The sequence below is a fragment of the Gadus chalcogrammus genome, chromosome 14 (assembly GCF_026213295.1).
Source record: "Gadus chalcogrammus isolate NIFS_2021 chromosome 14, NIFS_Gcha_1.0, whole genome shotgun sequence".
Lineage (NCBI taxonomy): Eukaryota > Metazoa > Chordata > Actinopteri > Gadiformes > Gadidae > Gadus > Gadus chalcogrammus.
Window position 1 is genome coordinate 7,460,754 of NC_079425.1, and position 18,432 is coordinate 7,479,185.

At 43.3% G+C, this 18,432-nt stretch overlaps 3 protein-coding genes across 7 annotated transcripts; 2 read left to right on the forward strand and 1 right to left on the reverse strand.

Annotated features, from left to right (window-relative positions):
• Positions 1-3,067: 3,067 nt before the first annotated feature.
• acta1b (actin alpha 1, skeletal muscle b) lies at positions 3,068-6,804 on the forward strand. The gene is made up of 7 exons (XM_056607129.1): positions 3,068-3,269; positions 4,173-4,309; positions 4,756-5,080; positions 5,289-5,450; positions 5,695-5,886; positions 5,994-6,175; positions 6,305-6,804. Exons 2-7 carry the CDS (start codon positions 4,181-4,183, stop codon positions 6,446-6,448), a joined length of 1,134 nt encoding a protein of 377 aa, XP_056463104.1. The 5' UTR covers positions 3,068-3,269; positions 4,173-4,180; the 3' UTR covers positions 6,449-6,804.
• Positions 6,805-7,313: 509 nt separating this feature from the next.
• ccsapb (centriole, cilia and spindle-associated protein b) lies at positions 7,314-10,738 on the forward strand. Of its 4 annotated transcripts, none has more exons than XM_056607132.1 (5): positions 7,314-8,655; positions 8,742-9,154; positions 9,327-9,446; positions 9,897-10,114; positions 10,431-10,738. In XM_056607132.1, exons 2-5 carry the CDS (start codon positions 8,770-8,772, stop codon positions 10,614-10,616), a joined length of 909 nt encoding a protein of 302 aa, XP_056463107.1. In that variant the 5' UTR covers positions 7,314-8,655; positions 8,742-8,769; the 3' UTR covers positions 10,617-10,738. The 4 variants fall into 4 exon arrangements, with proteins under 4 accessions (XP_056463107.1, XP_056463108.1, XP_056463106.1 ...); XM_056607133.1 differs by having other exon boundaries at positions 7,314-8,294; XM_056607131.1 differs by having other exon boundaries at positions 7,315-8,086.
• Positions 10,739-10,772: 34 nt separating this feature from the next.
• rab4a (RAB4a, member RAS oncogene family) lies at positions 10,773-18,280 on the reverse strand. Of its 2 annotated transcripts, XM_056607135.1 has the most exons (8): positions 18,131-18,280; positions 17,421-17,501; positions 16,653-16,767; positions 16,370-16,432; positions 16,135-16,289; positions 15,892-15,987; positions 14,988-15,128; positions 10,773-14,463 (listed from the first exon to the last, which is right to left on the reverse strand). In XM_056607135.1, the coding sequence occupies exons 1-7, from the start codon at positions 18,144-18,146 to the stop codon at positions 15,013-15,015; spliced, it is 642 nt and encodes a 213-aa protein (XP_056463110.1). In that variant the 5' UTR covers positions 18,147-18,280; the 3' UTR covers positions 10,773-14,463; positions 14,988-15,012. The 2 variants fall into 2 exon arrangements, with proteins under 2 accessions (XP_056463110.1, XP_056463111.1); XM_056607136.1 differs by lacking the exon at positions 10,773-14,463 and having other exon boundaries at positions 14,983-15,128.
• Positions 18,281-18,432: the final 152 nt, after the last annotated feature.

Here is an 18,432-nt window from a genome sequence, read left to right on the forward strand (position 1 = left end):
TAAACTTGTCCTCAATGTGTGGTTAGTCTGGGATCGATTTGGATACTATTGTCTAGCATTTTGGGGATTGTGGGGGATTCCCAATGAGTTTACATCAGAGCGTTTCTGAGAGGAAAGACAACGAGATATATTACGAGTAAGAAATACAAATTCTGAATCAAAGGGTGACATCTCAGCTCATCTACATTTCTCACACATTATTTAATTCCCATGGCTCTATGTATTATACAGACTGTTGTGGTTAACTCTTGTCCTTTGTTAACCACTGTGTAGCTGAGCTTAAAAGTCTGATGCTTATACCAGATATACTAAATCAAAAGAAATCCAGGTCCAGTGCTGTTTAAAGTTGAAACCATATTGAACCATATGAATCATAGTCTACTGTTCACACTGATTCTATTTACCAAATCCATACAGAAACATACAGTATAACCAACTATAATGCTATATAACTGCATAACAGGTGAACCAATGAATACACTTTAAATAGCCAGACAGATCAGTGTGCCACTTCTACTCTTCACTGATTCAGACAACAGAGAAACAATCTGCAGTATGGAGGATCTACTCATTCAAAAAGCTTGGCTTCTCTCCGTCAGTTTAGTCCATCAGCCTATCAGATCCAATGACTGAATTTGTCTCAAACTCCAAAAACCTGAAACTCTGTCTCTCCTCAACAAAAGCAATCTCATGAACTCCTAGAATCCGGGAGGGCAGCAAACAAGCTATCCAAAAGCCACGCACCCAAAACCTAAACTAACATTCTCCTCTAAAAACGTGATCGCTTTTGGTTCCATGATAGCATTCGAGTCATCTAATCTAAGCCATCGCCGCCATATATGTCTAAAAAAAGCCAAAGACAAACAGTGGTGTGGCGTGCGTTTGCCGGCCCCAATAAGAAGACTGCCGCATGCTCAGTGTGTGTGAAGGTCTCTCTCCTTCCAGCTGGCCCCAAGTGGGCAGCACCTCACTCAGAGGCTTGCCACCACCTGCTCCAAACCCTTTCTCCTCCTTCCCTCTCTTCTGCCTTCACCCTTCACAACAACCCCCGTGTCTTGGCCCCTACGCCCCTCCGCCCCCCCCGCCCCCCCCCCCCCTCCCTACCCCTTCCCTTCCCCCTCCCTCCGCCCCTCCCTCCCCCCTCCCCAGCCACTCAGCAACTGCTCATGCCATATACAATGTAGGGGTTGCCAGCACGATTATCCAATAGGCCTCACAACAAGTGCATAAAAGTAGCTCTGCTTTGGCATGCTATCCCCCTCCCACAAATCCACACAAACACGCAGGGATATGCACGCGCACACACACACACACACACACACACACACACACACACACACACACACACACACACACACACACACACACACACACACACACACACACACACACACACACACACTCTCACTACTTCACTTGGCAAGCCCCCTGTAGGTTCTCAATACCATGTGCTTCTGATCAATTATTATTGTTATTATTATTTCTCTGTGATTCTACATTGTTTTAAATGTTTTGGAGGGGTCCTGCTATTGCCACACGAATCCTGAGAAAATAGGACGATTTTGTAACTGAAACAGATGCATCCAACCTGGTGTGATAAAATTCAAACATTAAACATGATTTCCTTTATAAATTGCATTTATACAATTGAATTATGATAAAGATATATTTGTTTTGAGTCATATGGCTATTGATTTATTTTTTACAAATGTATTCTAATTACTACAATCTGAAATTAGCATATGCATGAAGGTATGATTAAATTATTCATCACTGATTTCTCAAAATCGGCCGATTTTCCAAGTGCCCTGAATTCCTTTCCCCATTTCTCCTTGTACTCGACCCCATAAAGATATTGAGATGTGCTATTTGCACCAATATCTTTGATTGATTGAATCTTAATTGATGCTTTATTCTGTTCCACTCGTCCCTTGCCCGGGTCTCCTGCTCTTTCTCTTCCCTTAATGGGAAGAAACGGCCCCCACTGGTCCACGCAGGGCTCACTCTTCCTCTATGGGGCCTGCATGTGTTGTCGTCACTTCCTTGAGGTTTATAATAGGCCCCTGAGCACCTCCCACCCTTGTCCACTCCCTCGACCCCTAACACACACAGACACACACCCACAAACACACCACATACACCACATACCCCAACACACGCACAATCTCACCCCCACACACACACACACACACACACACACACACACACACACACACACACACACACACACACACACACACACACACACACACACACACACACACACACACACACACACACAAACACACAGGCTGGGCGGGTTATAATTAAGCTCTTTCACTGAGTGAGTAGAGTCCAATGATAGGGTCACAGTTTTTTTTTCAGTTCCCCTTTTTATGTGTTTATTTTCCCTCTATATTTATTGTTTGAATATTGAAGTAGGAGAGGTGAAACCCATTAGTCTGATGTGTATTTTTGTTGTTCTACACAACCTCACTATTGGACATGTGACAAATAGGAATATTATTATTTGACGCCTACTGCCCATGGAATATTGTTTATTTCCCCACATTCTGGCTTAATTGTTGCAGTGAATATACATTGTATAGTTAAACCATTGATTAACATAATTGGCCACAGATACTTGTAACGAAAACAGTGTGATGACACTGAGAATCAAACACGTATTGTGTTGAGCCCCCAGGGAGCCACCTGCATTTTAATTTAGGACCCCAGTATGGCCTCACTCTTTTGAGATGAGAGCAGCATTTTCGTTTGTAAATGCTAGGTGGGGCCTGTAGTGGCACCCAATCAACTCGGGAGCACATGTCGTCTCACTTAGGGAATCCATGTCCGCGGGCTCCATATACGGCCCGTGAGGTGGGACCGCGGGGTGGGACCGCGGGGGGCGTCAAAGTCCGTGTGGGGAGGTCACAGCGACAGTTCCATATATGGCGCGCGCTCGTCTCCCCCCTTGGAGGACCTCGTCGGGAGCGCGCAACGTTACAGGCAAGCCTCACCTCATCACCTAGTGTCCAACTGATAGATTTCCATATATCCCGGCGTGGTTCCTTGCTGTCTTCTCCCCGCCTCCTCGTGTTCCTCCACCCCCTCCCGGCCTGTCAACGTCCTAATATGGCAGATTGCCGGTATAGGGGGACAGTCCGTGGTGTTTTGAATGGTCGAGGGGTTACTATATAAAGTGGTAGTGCAGCAGAAAGAGTTGCAGCTGGTTCAGCAATCGCAGTGGTTAGGTCTTTCTCTCCTCAAGCCGTAGACACTCACCTAAGGTAAGATACCATCTATACCGTCCCTAGAGCCTCCTCCTTGGGCCCTAACACAGGGGACCAGGCTTTGCCCGAGGGGCTTTCCTTTGGAACCAATGGACTATAGGAACATGTTTGGAGTTTAGTCGATATGATGCAGTGTGTGGATAGTGATCGGTCTTTGAGAAGTCTTCCATTCATAATATTGGATAGCAAACGATTGGAGTATAGCTCATGCCGCTGAGCAGTTCCCAGGATGAGGATAGTTCTAGTGCATCGCCTGAAGTCAAACTGGGAAGATACGGATGCAGATAGAAACCAAGGCGGCAGCGATACAATATTTACGCAAAGAGATAACTTTCTCTCTGAACAAATGATCTGCGTTTATGTGATACGTTAATGTTTTATTTAATTGACAGCTTGACAAAGTAAATGTGCCAAACGTTATTCGGCAGGCTACTAGACTGCAGATTATATTTCGAAGCCTAAATAGTGGACAAACTTACTATCAGATTTGTTCTTTAGCAGAACACACAAGAAACGTTCTACATAGGTAGCGTGTGCGTAACGGCTGTCGTGCGTAATGGTTCACAACAGGTGCGCTGTATACGGGATCTGAGCAGGGCAAGACAAGTCATAACTATTGGAGTATATAGGTATTCCAATACAATATAGAATAGTATTTTATTTATTGAAGTATTTAATTTTAGATTATATTATATTTAATATTTGACTATTCACACGTATGCAGTCGATATAGGGAGAGCTTGGGATGGCTTGAGATTATAGCCATGTCCTACATGGACCAACAATGCTGTACGGAAAATAACCGAGAAATCGAATATGTTTTAGTGTTTGTCCCGTCCCTGCGTTTCATCAAACGAAGTAGGGGGTAATTGTTCTTTCTTTCTCCCTCCTCTGTTTTAGAAGCCAACATGTGTGACGACGAAGAAACTACCGCCCTTGTGTGCGACAACGGCTCCGGCCTTGTGAAGGCTGGGTTCGCCGGAGACGATGCCCCCAGGGCCGTCTTCCCCTCCATCGTTGGCCGCCCCCGTCACCAGGCAAGCAGCCGCACACGTATTGAAGAAAACAATACAAAACAATAGACAGAAATGGGTGGACATAGTTACAAAGGACAGTACTAGAATAGATGGAGACTATTAGGCTATTCACAATCATCATTATTTAATCTCTATGCTTTTTTATTAGCAGTGAAATCTAGAAGCCTCCAAAATATTTTCATATTAATTTAGTCTATTTTATTCTGGGGGGTTTTCTGCACCAAGCAGTAACATTACACTCTTGACAGTCAAGCAGTTAGAAATCGTCAGGTGACAGACTCGGTTATGTTGTGTTTACTGCCAAAAATGTGGACACCGCCTATTATTACACACTCATAGTTCAGCCACGGTGGTAAAACGTCCATCCGAGTGTTATGTATCCGACGTTTTATATGTTCATAGACCGACCATTAATATTTTTAATGCCTCCTATTTGATCCTTCCAGGGAGTCATGGTCGGTATGGGTCAGAAGGACTCATACGTCGGCGACGAGGCCCAGAGCAAGAGAGGTATCCTGACTCTGAAGTACCCCATCGAGCACGGTATCATCACTAATTGGGATGACATGGAGAAGATCTGGCATCACACCTTCTACAATGAGCTGCGCGTGGCACCCGAGGAGCACCCCACCCTGCTCACTGAAGCCCCCCTGAACCCCAAGGCCAACAGAGAGAAGATGACCCAGATCATGTTTGAGACCTTCAACGTCCCCGCCATGTATGTGGCCATCCAGGCTGTCCTGTCCCTGTACGCTTCCGGCCGTACCACCGGTAAGAATGACAACATTAACATTACATAATTTCATTCATAAGAACACAAAAGACCGAACGATAAAATCTCCCCTCCTCTTTTACGCATTTCTCAGACTGATAAATGATATGCGTAATGTAGACTTAAAGTGCCTAATAGTGTCTTTTAGGCATACTGTATGTGTGCGGTCTGTGTGTCTAATCATCACGCGGCCCTGCCTCCTCTCAGGTATTGTGCTGGATGCCGGTGATGGTGTCACCCACAACGTCCCAGTGTATGAGGGTTATGCCCTGCCCCACGCCATCATGCGTCTTGACCTGGCTGGTCGCGACCTTACCGACTACCTGATGAAGATCCTGACAGAGCGTGGCTACTCCTTCGTTACCACCGGTAAGGAGTCATAGCTTCAAGCATAGCTGCCCCCAATAGTAACCACGTTATTTTATTAATCCCGCGAAAATGCAGGACATTACCCACAATCCAACAAAATATTTCACGGTGCCGTAATACTTGATTATGTCTAAACTGGGACTGAGTGTCATTCTTAACGTTCGACAAAAAATGGTCTACTTTCGGTGATGCTGTGCGACCGATGGACTTTCCCCACTTAAATTCCACACTTGTCTCCTCACAGCTGAGCGTGAGATCGTGCGCGACATCAAGGAGAAGCTTTGCTATGTGGCTCTGGACTTCGAGAACGAGATGGCCACCGCCGCCTCCTCCTCCTCCCTGGAGAAGAGCTACGAGCTTCCCGACGGTCAGGTCATCACCATCGGAAACGAGCGTTTCCGTTGCCCTGAGACCCTCTTCCAGCCTTCCTTCATTGGTGCGTAAAGAGGATCGATCGGATTCCCCAACCATTACGCACTTGGATAATCCAATACTTGCCCTTACGCAGCGGTGCTGACTTAACTTTCTCTCTCCGCTCACCAGGAATGGAATCCGCCGGTATCCATGAGACCGCCTACAACAGCATCATGAAGTGCGACATTGACATCCGTAAGGATCTGTACGCCAACAACGTGCTCTCCGGTGGTACCACCATGTACCCTGGTATTGCTGACCGTATGCAGAAGGAGATCACCGCCCTGGCCCCCTCCACCATGAAGATCAAGGTATAGCAGACTAACCAACAAATACACACTGCAATTAACGAGTTAGATATAGCCTAATCATCGAGGATAATGCACTTCAAAAACGTCACTTGTCCCTAACAACTTTCTCCCCTCCTCCTCCTCCTCTAGATCATTGCTCCCCCCGAGAGGAAGTACTCCGTCTGGATCGGTGGCTCCATCCTGGCTTCCCTGTCCACCTTCCAGCAGATGTGGATCTCCAAGCAGGAGTACGACGAGGCAGGCCCCTCCATCGTCCACAGGAAGTGCTTCTAAACCCTCAACCTTTTTCTCCATCGTCGTCTCCGTCGTCATCATCATTACCACCACCAACTTTCAGGAGACCGGGCGGGGAGAAGGACCACCCCTTGCGGCACAGCGACACCATGCGGTCAACGGACTTTCCGTCTGCGCTGTTGACACTCGTCGGCATTTGTTTTATGATTCTATCATGATTGCTGTGTGTTGTCTGTGTTGTTCGGAGAACAAACTGTGAACAAACAACACTGAACCATGCATCCAACCCCCAAAAAATAATAAAAAAATCTAAACAGCAACATGTAGCCCAGCACATGTGAATGTAAGTGTATATACATGACGATTATTAATTTAATAAAGTCCAATATTTGGTATTTTTCCGCTGTTTTTTTAAACTATATTAAAGAGTGGTGATCGGTGGGTGGAAGCTGCAAACATTGGAATTCAAGATATGGTTGAAAATTCCTAATTTTGCAATTCTTTTGCCTTTTAAATGACAATTGTTATAGGCTAAGCCAAGGTGAAGACCGACCTTTATATTATCAAAAAAGAAGTAGAATAGGAGTAGGCCTACTAATTATCGACAAAGTTACAGTAGCGACTCATCACGACTGAGCTGAGACAGTGTGCATGCTGGCCGCAGTTGAATTTAGGGCCCGGCCAATAGACCTAGAATGATACACTAGTCTGCTTATTGGTGAGGCACAAACTTAAAAGACTTATGACCATTGGATGATACCATAGGCCTACTTCTCATATACAAATAATGCGGATGTAGACCAAAGAAATCTCTATTGAACATTTTTCAATATAGGCCAGGCCAGGTGTATTGGGTTCAATGGAGTATAAATAGATTGGAAATTCAAACGGGGGGGGGGGGGGTAAGAAGGAGAGAAATAGATCCGGCGGTCCGATCACAGCTGATAGCCTGGATGCGGGGTGGGCACCCCAGCACGGGTTTGGCGCTCCAGGAATGTGTCACGGCAGCAGCAGTTCTACTTTTGACCGAGTGGATCATGGCGTGGACATCCGACCCCGAACTCTGTCTCCCAGTCAGGCTACAAATGTCCAACTCACAGGCCATCTTTAGAAAAATACCCATGCATGCAAGTCTGCAATCCTGCCCTCGTAGACATATTTGTGCCGCAGGCGTGGATTGACTGGAGCGCAAGTGTCCTTGTCAAAAGGTGTGCTAATTCTGGCCGAGACCTAACCATGGTGTTCCCAATATATATAAATATCATTTGTCTGTGAGAGTAGTTTGTATCATAAATACACTTAAGATTCGTACAAACAACTATCACAATAAAAGAAGGCTGCGTCATTATTTATGATACGTCCTCCTATAGGCCTACCTACCTACCAATGATGACCTAATTTGTGATTCGTCTAAATGAGAATGATACAATGATAGCGACAGGGCATGGTAATGAAAAGAGTAGTGCATCATCTGGTCAACGGTTATTAAAACAACATGTATGGACTAAGAGCATTAGTCATTCCCCGTGTTTCAGCGAGGGACACCTGTTGAATGCGGCCGGGTGGGTAGCTACGTTGAGAGGGCGGAGCTACGACGTAAAGCCCATATTTGGGCTGCCCCACCTCTTCGAATTAACGCCATCTGTTCCACTTTGCGTCGCTGAAATCCGAGCTGCTGTAAGTATTGTATTACTCCCAATTACCTTTTCCAACAGCGATATCTGCTTTTGCGTTTCCAGGCATTGCTCTTTAGTTGTGGGTGTTATGTTATTGTTTTATTTTGAATAGCATTAGCATTTGAAGTGTCTTATTCGGATGACTGTTGCTTATAATCCATTAGGCCTTTTTCTACAGTATGCTGTAAATCCCCGACATTCATAACTAGGTAAATGGACACGCAAAATACAACTCGAGGGTAGATTAGTGTGAACATGTTTTATTCCAGGCTTTAATAGGCTGTACGCCTAGAAAATATGACGTCTCAAACCATTTAAAACATGAAAGGGCAGATAAAGTCAGAGCGAAAGGACATGTGGTGTGATATATTACCGTGGAGTCGACATGTTGTGCGTATGTTATTGAATACATACGATGGAAGAATACATGACACGGAAGTGACGTGCCTCATCGAGCACGCACGCAGCTCTTTTACTATTGGCCTAAAACGTGCGGAGCTTTTCATTTAAATGTCTGGGCGGTGCCGTTTGTCCACGTCCGAGTGCCTTAGTAAATAAACATTGTTACCGGTTAGGGGATTTTTTGCATTTATTTGTTATGCACTGTGGACATATCGTAAAAAATGGTTTGATCTGAATCTCTTTTTATTTTGCAGAGACGAGAAGGAAGTAGCGAGGCAAGGGATGGTAACCATGAGGATTCGGACAGAATACATGAAGAAATTTAAAGATCCCAAATGGGAATCCTACTCCAAGTGTTATGAGGAGTTGTTCAGGTACCGGATGGCCCGGAGGCTTCTAGAGCACAGTCACAACCCTTGGTTCTGGAGCGGATCCGACACCGACTCCGATGTTAGCGAAAGCCCTACGCAGTCGAACAAAAAACCCACAGAAACTGTAACCGCAGGAGACCGACAAGATGCTGAAGAATATGAACAATGTAGGGGAGACGGTAGAGTCCGGCAGGGGAGGCACAGGGTAACTCTTCCGTGTAGCACAGAAACGGTACCAAAGATTCAACTTCCAGAAGAGGTTGAGGATGCGTCTCATACGACCTCTGCTGCCAACGGTAACTATAAGCGCCAATCAACTTCTGTAACGTATAAAACCGTATTGTGTTTAGCAAACGTCATGTTTGTGAAAGGAAAAAAAAGTTGCATGCCTTATTTTCCAATGATGTCCCCGACAATACCGCCTACTCAGCACTTGCCCACCTCCCTTCTACCCGCTGTTCTCTCAAGGAGGCCAACGTGAGGGTGTGGCCGAGTTAAGACCCCAAGTGGAGGAGGAGAGCGAGGAGCAGAGGGCCAACAGTAGATGTAGTAATCAACCACCAACTCTTGCAAAGCAACCTGACCAAGGTATCCAAATGCTGAACGACTTACAGCACCTAGTTCTCATGTACTCATCAAAGGCTAAGAGTGAAACAGTCTCTGTGTATATGGACGCCGCCCCTTGGACCAGATTCAAAGGACCTTGATTTTTACATAAAGACTGAAGTCAAATGTCTTTATAAGACAATTTAATCTAAAGTGACATTACACTGTAGAACATCAAGGACAGTTGTAAGCGGTGAAGGAAATAGATCGTTTTGGAAGCCATATAGACATCATGGCCAACAGTGAACATTCACTATGCTAAATTGGGCTTGTGTAAAACACGGACGATTTGAATGAACGTCTCAATAGATCAAGCATGTTTGAAGAGTCTGTGATAATTCCAATACAAACATTCCTTTAAAATGTCGACAGTAACAAGTGTCAACACACTACACACTTGACATTTCCTTTTTGTATTATTTTTGCTTCCAGAAAGAGTTTCCCGCCACCCAGAGCGGGTGAAGACCGCCTCCAGGTCTACTAAAGCACCTCAGCTTGTTAAGAGAGTGAGGTCTGCGCCGAAGCACAGGCCTCGGGACGAGAGCATGGAGGGCCGGCATCCCTTTGCCCTGTACGGGCAGGGGGAGCGGGCTGCCGACATGGCTGCCAAGAGGACTCATAATGTGGGCCCTGCGGCCTCCACTGGGGAGGTGAGCTCACGCTCTCACCTTCCACAGCACTTTCTACTTTCTTCCCTCATCGTGTGTGTGTGTGTGTGTGTGTGTGTGTGTGTGTGTGTGTGTGTGTGTGTGTGTGTGTGTGTGTGTGTGTGTGTGTGTGTGTGTGTGTGTGTGTGTGTGTGTGTTTGCGTTTGTTATTTATTACCATGCCACCTAATACGAATGTAGCCAAGTCATGTAGCAGCATGGACCCTTTGGATAAAAGCTTCCACCAAATCACATAAATGATTGATATGTATTTATATTCAAGATTTGATGTATTCACATGCCGCCCTCTCATTGTCAGATCCATGAGTCAGCACTACGAGCCAAGACCAGGCGGGATGTAGAGCGTCTTCTCCAGACCCAGCGAGTTGAGCAGCGAAGAGCGAAATCGGCTGACCTGGACAAGAAAAGAACCGGGCCAGAACAGCCGGAGTTCAACCCCTGGCTGACGGAGTACATGAGATGCTTCTCCGCCCGTGCACGGTAGAACAAATGGATGGACCAACATTGTGGTCCTCAAAGACTAAAAAACACACACACACACACACACACACACACACACACACACACACACACACACACACACACACACACACACACACACACACACACACACACACACACACACACACACACACACACACACACACACACACACACACCAGCATCCTTTGTAGATTTACAGGTTGTGGTTACATTAGAAAAATATAAATTGTTATTGAATTGCGGTTTTAATGTTCTTAGCGTTTGCACAGTGTGTCTGTCAGACTGCACATCATGTAGGTATTTTTAGTCTTTGTTTCGTTAGTAGAGTAGTTTAGATAAGATCAAAAGCTTTTCATTCGGGATATCGTGGTTGTGGATGATGGTTTTCTATTTCTGTATATTACAACACACATAATGTATTTTAATCAATGGTTAAGAACAAAAATGGTTTTCCTCCTGTTATTGTACAGAATGAAATGTATTTGGTTTGAGATTTCTTTTTTTGTGACCTGAATAATAGTGTTTGTATAGTTAATATAATGTGTTACACAATTCTTTTCAACCAAGTAATTTGATGTGAAAAGAGGCATTCCATGAGCGCTGATATAGGGTTTCAACAGCTTTGGGACTTTTAACTATACATGCATCACTCCGCTTTACAGATGTTTATAATTATCGTTAATTAATCCAACAATCGTGAACTGTAAACTCATTGGCATCACACATGCTACCAAGAGACTGTCAACATTCTCTAATTTCACTGGTTTCACAATAAATGGAAACCTGCAGATAAATGTACATGATACATTCTAGATACATAGTAGCTGGCCTACAATAACTGTAGACCTACACAAAGTAGCAAGCTAGTGTGCAGGAAAATGTTTTTTTGTTGCTTGGCAACAGTCCAGTCCCAGTCGAGTTGCAGAACGTTTTGTGCTGGCGGAGCCGAACAAATGATTAAACAAACAAATCCTATTCTGTGTCGCTTATAACTGTTATCACAAATACACGTCCAGAGTGATTATCCTCGTCACTTGGCGTGCAGGCCTCTGACTGCCAACAGACCTCCGTCTCATTTGTTATGGCTTAAATGACTTTTGTGTTATGGACACAGAATTGTGAATGGTGTGTACTGTACATATTATGTGTGGGTGTAGGCTTGTTTCTGGGATATTCACATGGTTGAACCAAGAAGCCTGACTTGTCTTTAAACTGGTCTATTATAGGCTCTACTTCACAGCATTACCAAGACAAGCATGGAACACAACTATTAGGCAACAATCCAAACAAATCACTTCTGTTCATAACCTTTTTATCCTAAAATACTATGGCTGTAATCTACATTTGCAAATGGTCAGCCTTAATAAAATATTGCCAACTGAGTGAGCTTTATAATAAACACCACCTAGATTGACACTTTACCAATGGAGGGTCAATGATGCATCTATCAAACGTTGGATTTGGGCTCTTCATGTAGTTGACATTTATGATTTGCAGTCACTTATTTCAAAAAGATATTTTATTATACACAATAAATAAAATCCATGTGATTGATGACGGCAGATAAAACATACATACACATCAAGTAAAAGGGTCTGAGAATCCCAGCTGGAAATCAAACCATATCAGTAAAAGTGGTCCAATTTCAGACAAGCACTATTTCTCAAATACATTTTTGCTTTGTCCGTGTGATTTAAGATAATCAATACTACCAAAATAATTGGCTACATCGCTAAAATATACCCGATGGGAGTGACCCGTTAGCATTAGGAAATAGCGACAACACACTTAGATAAACAAAAATAAAAGGACTTTACACCAGTTTAAATGGGTATATAAAAGGAGTTTGTGACTCAAAAGTAATTTTGGAAATAAAGAAATACTCTCACATTTAATGCACTTTAAATCTTCAAATATTTAAAATGCAGCAAGGTGAACCCAGGCGCATGCTGGAGTAGATGGACGATAATATGGCAGCAAGTTCGGAAATCTAGGCTTCACACAATATGCTCTCGGTATTTTTTAGGTCACCATGAACGGACACTAAGACAATGTGATCGTTATTTAAATGATATGGAATGTTGACAGCTCGGAGTGATCAAGGGAAACGATACAACTCTGCTCCCACTGGCACCACGAATATACTATTTTTTTTTTTTACAACCGACAGGTTAACTGACTTTCATGGCAGACTGTTATTATTTATGAAACTTTATTTACATCCACATTGACCGTCTTTTCTTTCCTTGTCGAGGCTGCCAAAATTATATTTTTTTCCCCAGAGAGGACGTTTTAAATAACTGAATGATGAGGCCTTAAACGATGATAATATAAACATGAAGTTAATATACACGTTTTTTTTTCTATACATAAGTCGTAATGGAATACTTTAATATATTCTGTTTGATAAAACATGCGTCAACCTCTTTTTACAGACTCGATGTACATTTTGCAAGACGCATTGAGGTGGGTGGAGAATGAACAAGAAAGGTAGGAGTGATGATGATATTAAGAGCAGAACAAATCATGGTAGCCAATTAACTAAGAGGAAGGAAGCAGGGACGCTCATTAACATGTAGGGGAAGCGGAATTGATGGGAAAAGCATAACAGAAAGACAATAAAAAGGGAAAAGGGATGGTGACCAATGGTTTGAGAGTAGACCGTTGGACAGATTGCAAGTAGACAAGACGGTAGGAATCCTTGCGTGAACAGGATAGAATTTCAACAAGAGGAGTTTTCCTGAAGAAGCTTCGGCACATACTTTAGCATACATCAGTAGGATGAAAAAAGATACGAAAAGATAGATTGGAAAGTTAGTAGATTAAGATTCATAGCGATATAGCTTAAATAACGATTTTGTTTGGTACGTGGGTAGGCGAATGGCTAAACAGGAAGGAGAGTTTAGGAATGGAGATAGATATGGATACTAACAACCTCGAAGAAGACTGGTGTTTGTTTGCAGAAGAGGCAGTTGGCAAAGATTGGCATATGCATATTGGTAGAGGACTCAGAGAACATACCAGTAAGATTAGAGTGACAGTAAGAGAAATAAGGTAGATAGAATCCATTTGCAAGAAGAGGAAGGTTAGCCCTTGGTTGATAACAGCAGGTGAGGAAGGGACAAACCCACAGTTTTTCATTGATACACTTCCTAATTAATGGGTTGGGCTTTATTAAATAGCTTGGTGGATGGGCTGAGGCAAGGTTGATAGAAACCACTGACAAGTACTGATTCTTGATTTTGATTTTGATTTTGAATTAAAATCCACCACTACAAGGACTTACCTAGTACAAAACGACCAAAGAGGATTCCTCGTCCCCTTCGGCTCCTTCTATGCCGACCAGTGCCTAACCCGGGATGACTACATAATGAAGTGCGGTTTAAAAAAATCAATAACATAACGTAACAAATGCACTCCTCATAATGTCCATGTGTTGTGTTTCCATGCATATAATATTACATCACTTTGAGAAAATCTACATAGCTAATTCGACCATTTTTTATAATGAACATGCTCATGTAACTATGGCTATAATGAGAGCAATGCAGGCCCATGGTAATGAAGCAATGTGTATAAACGGTACAGCAAGAAGCAACATCCAAACGCTTGCCTTTCGTTGTACCTCCATTTCACTCACGCCCACTCTAAAACGACAATTAGGACTTTCTGAGGCCAGGGGTTAGGGTTCCAGACAAGGGCATGGTATAATTAAGTATTTTCAATGCTCAGGAGATGGCGAATGGTTAAAAAGGTAAAAGAAAAAAGTCACAAGAATAGTAACCTAAAATCAACATTTTTTTCTCAGGCCGTTCTTCTTTTTCTTCTTCCACTGGTCTTTTTCCAACCTAAATGAAAGTATGTACATTTAAAACCACACCTGTGCCCAAACCCCCATACAAACAGTTGGCATTCTGTTTGTGACGATCAATAATCAATTGTCAACTACAGCCATAAAACCCAGCCTGCTGCCACCCAAGCTGGTCAATGATCATGAACCAGATAACAACTCCCAGATCTCATCTCCTCAAGGTGTGTTCGAGAGGCCTCGTTCACCACCCAAATAAGTTGCAAATGGGAAGTCTCCCAGCTTTCTTGCGACATCCGACCGTGGCAGCAAGTTCAGCGAGGTTGACAACTCGACAAACAAAAATGGCTGCGCCCGTAATGAGATATATTTTCTTTTGTATTTGTACCACGTTGGTCTGTTCTTCCCCCAACTTGTCCTGTAGCGATGCCCACAGAATCAAACGGGAACGCTACAAGTGCTAAAAGCCTGCAACTCGTGTGTGTGTGTGTGGTGTACGACGCATCTCGAACACACCGTGATCCCACCAACATACTCCCTAGTGTGTGGTTGTGTTAGCCCCACCTGGTGGATGCAGCGGCGGGGCCCACTAACAGCTGCAGTCCTGGCCCCCCTGGGGCTGCCCGCGGCGGGGGGAGCGCAGCTGTCGCAGTGCCGCGTCGCCGTACTGGATCCCGGATCCCATTCGCTCGGGATCCAGCTCCCCTGGAAATGGAGACACAACCAAAACCTGAATGAAGCCCAGGGGCCGGGATTGGATGTGCTAGGCCCAAAAACACGTGTGTCAGAACACAGTTCATGCAGGCCGCCTAAATGTAAATGGATCAAAACGATACACATTCCTGGCCATTCATATTTGAACTATGACCATTTACCAAACGATTCTGTTTGGTAAGTAGGCGGGCGAATGGCTAAGCAGGAAGAAGAGTGCAAGAATGGAGATAGACATTGAGAACAGCAACAACGATGTAGACTGTTTGTGTTTGAAGAAAGAGAGGCAATTTGGAAAAGATGGTATATGCATATTGGTAGAGGACTCAAGAGAACGATACCAGTAAGATGTGTGTGTGTCTGTGTGTAAAATATACACACAATAATACTCCTAAAAAGGCAGCTAAACCAGTCTTAAGACATATTGGTTCCTAGGAGACTGCAACGCCCACACTGAGAAATGGTTATGCGCTAGGAGCACCAACCATTCTGCTCCACTGGCGGACATTCAGCCTGTTCCCCCCCCCCCCCAGACCTTCTACAGATTCATGACATCTTACACGCTAACAGGAATAAAAGTGTGATCAGAGCTAGCAATGGAAATCTAATCACTGATCCCTATCAATGATTTCTTCAGAATGGACTCTGTATCATGGAAGTATTACTGTGTATCATCTTGTGTCAGACTATGACAGCAGAGGAGAGCAATACAAGTTGCAGGGTGATACACAGGTCAGGTTGTGTTCAGCATTTGTACCTGACTCAATCTTGTTGAGGATTTTCCTTGCACACTGTATAAAAGCCTCCTCAACGTTCTCCCCCGTCAGAGCGCTTGTCTCAAGGAACATCAATTCTGAAAAAGAACCAGAAACACACAAATGTTATGATCAAACATACACTGTTCCTGTATGAGCTACTACGTGCACAGGCCAAATCATTTATTCATATGGGGGACTATTTTTTTTGCCATCACACAGATAAAGAGGAGTCGTATCCGAACCGTTTTCCTGTGCGAAGCGCGACGCCTCCAGGAACGTGACCTCTCTGTCAGCCTCCAGGTCTTTCTTGTTGCCACAGAGGATAATGACGATGTTTTGACTGGCCAACATCCGGGCATCGCTTAACCATGTGGTTAGAGCGTTGTATGTCTCACGACTGGGAGAGAGGTGAAGGGATGGTTTAATAAAGGAACAATTAAATAAAAAGGAGTGCTGTAATGGATTTAGATGACTCACCTGGTAATATCGTACACCAGTAGGGCTCCGGCTGCTCCTCTGTAGTAGCTTCTCGTGACAGACCTGATAAACAGTATAAATATTTCAATAGAAAGAACAGACAGACAGACTTCAGTTTTGCAATAATAGTAGCTATATATATTTGATGCAAATATATTTTTGTTAGTAAAGTACTAAGCTGACATTAAAAAATTCTCATGATCATTACAACGTTTTTGTTTCCTTTCCTTTTATTTTACAGCTTAAAGAATAGTTTTCATTGCAAAATAATTTAATCAGGTACCTGAACCTCTCCTGGCCAGCCGTGTCCCAGATTTGTAGTTTGACCATTTTGTTGACTACACTGATTATCTTGGAGCCAAACTCCACTCCGATGGTATGATTCGACTCATCTTTAACTGGAAATAGAACAAATTGTCATTAGGCTAAGAAGATCCCAAGACCAACAGCTTGCATCGTTTAAGGTGTGCAAGACCCCGATTGGTTGACTTGTCTACAATGTACAATCTTTGTACTTGGTAAGTACTATAAGTAAAATATTTTGGTTAATTTGTAGTACACAGAGGCAAGTAATACAAGATAGAAGAAATACTGATCGTTTGTGTTGCATAATGTGTGCTTAAAATAAACTTTATTTCCCTTATTGCAAACATAACCAAGGAAATGGCCCATGAATTAACTTGCCACTCACAGATAGTATTCGTCTACCCAGCCTGACCTCAACCTGCCTCTACCCAAATGTAAGCTTCAAACACTGATATTTAAGGTAAAGAAAATGATGGTAAATTGAATCCTATTGAGAAAATTTTCTACCAAAAGCATAAGGGCAAGCCTGACTTATTCTTGGTCATAATGGAAGTCTACATCCCAGCATACGTTTTACACATAGACATACATGCCCCATTTATTTTAGAGAAATGAATTTGTCAGACAAAACATTGCCAGTGTTGGCTGTTGCATTGGCGACGTAAGATGTAACATCACTATTTTGAGTTCTTTGAACAACAACATATTTAGAGTTGTACGTAGTACTTATGTATTTCAGACTTACATCTCTTCTCTATGAACTGGTGCAGCAGGCAGGATTTGCCTGTTCCAGCATTCCCAATTACCAAGAACTTAAACAGGAAATCTGAAGAGGGAACATGAAGTGTTATAAGTTGCGTTATGAGTAACCGAATGTTGTACAGAATCAAGAATTTGGATTGAACAACGCCAGCTATTGAAGTGTGCCCTGTCATCAGTGAAGTGTTTTGCTTCTCGAAGTTTAGAAAGAATAACACGGAAGTCTTTAATAATATATTACTACGAACATAGTACGCTGGCCAGGGAGGCGTTATAAACTTGCAAAACAAGCATCAATCGCGACAAAGAATACGAAAATGTTTCGCCAAACCACAATGTTAGATACAAAACAAACAAAACTATTGATTCCTTCCAAAGTAACGTTACCTACGGAACAATCCATTTGATACCTCCATCCACACCATTATGATCACATCATCTCAATTTCGACAAACGAATGAAGTAGGCAAATCTCTCTTGTATTAAGGTTAATCTCTCAAGTCTTCCAATTCCAGAAAATGTCAGAAAAACAATAATGTTTCAATAGATATAGCAATTAGCAGACTGACAGCTGCTAGCTTTAAGCCCCGGCTAGCTGTCAATAAGGTGTAGCAAGGAAAACCTTGTGGATACACCTGCTCCATCCCTTTGCCCCTCGATGGAGAATAATGGATCAATAATCAACGAGGCTCTTACCGTAAGTCTCTGACATAGCCAGGGTGGCGTTATCACACAAAAAAGGATTTTCTCAGAACAAGTTCAGGGAATAGAGGAAAGAGACACTGACAAATGGGTGTAATGGGACGATAGGTTGGACCAGGGTTACAACTACGGATTTGCTAGATTGTCCTTCCGAGGTTCCGTAGTTTTGCTTTTCAACGTAAAGGCCTCTTCCATAAAATAACAAATGTTTTTCATCGACTATGTTTTGTTGGACTCTCATAGTTCTTCGAAAACTAGGCCAAATATTTAACAAGTTAAATATAATTTCGAAAATA

Coding starts and splice junctions, on each gene's coding strand:
- acta1b (XM_056607129.1), top strand. CDS start 4,181: ATGTGTGACGACGAAGAAACTACCGCCCTTGTGTGCGACAACGGCTCC. Junction 5,451..5,694: donor CTACTCCTTCGTTACCACCG/GTAAGGAGTCAT, acceptor GTCTCCTCACAG/CTGAGCGTGAGATCGTGCGC. Junction 5,887..5,993: donor CTTCCAGCCTTCCTTCATTG/GTGCGTAAAGAG, acceptor TCCGCTCACCAG/GAATGGAATCCGCCGGTATC.
- ccsapb (XM_056607132.1), top strand. CDS start 8,770: ATGGTAACCATGAGGATTCGGACAGAATACATGAAGAAATTTAAAGAT. Junction 9,447..9,896: donor TGCAAAGCAACCTGACCAAG/GTATCCAAATGC, acceptor TTTTGCTTCCAG/AAAGAGTTTCCCGCCACCCA. Junction 10,115..10,430: donor CTGCGGCCTCCACTGGGGAG/GTGAGCTCACGC, acceptor TCTCATTGTCAG/ATCCATGAGTCAGCACTACG.
- rab4a (XM_056607135.1), bottom strand. Junction 16,433..16,652: donor GCTGGCCAGGAGAGGTTCAG/GTACCTGATTAA, acceptor ACTGTTTATCAG/GTCTGTCACGAGAAGCTACT. Junction 15,988..16,134: donor GCGCTTCGCACAGGAAAACG/GTTCGGATACGA, acceptor GTTCTTTTTCAG/AATTGATGTTCCTTGAGACA.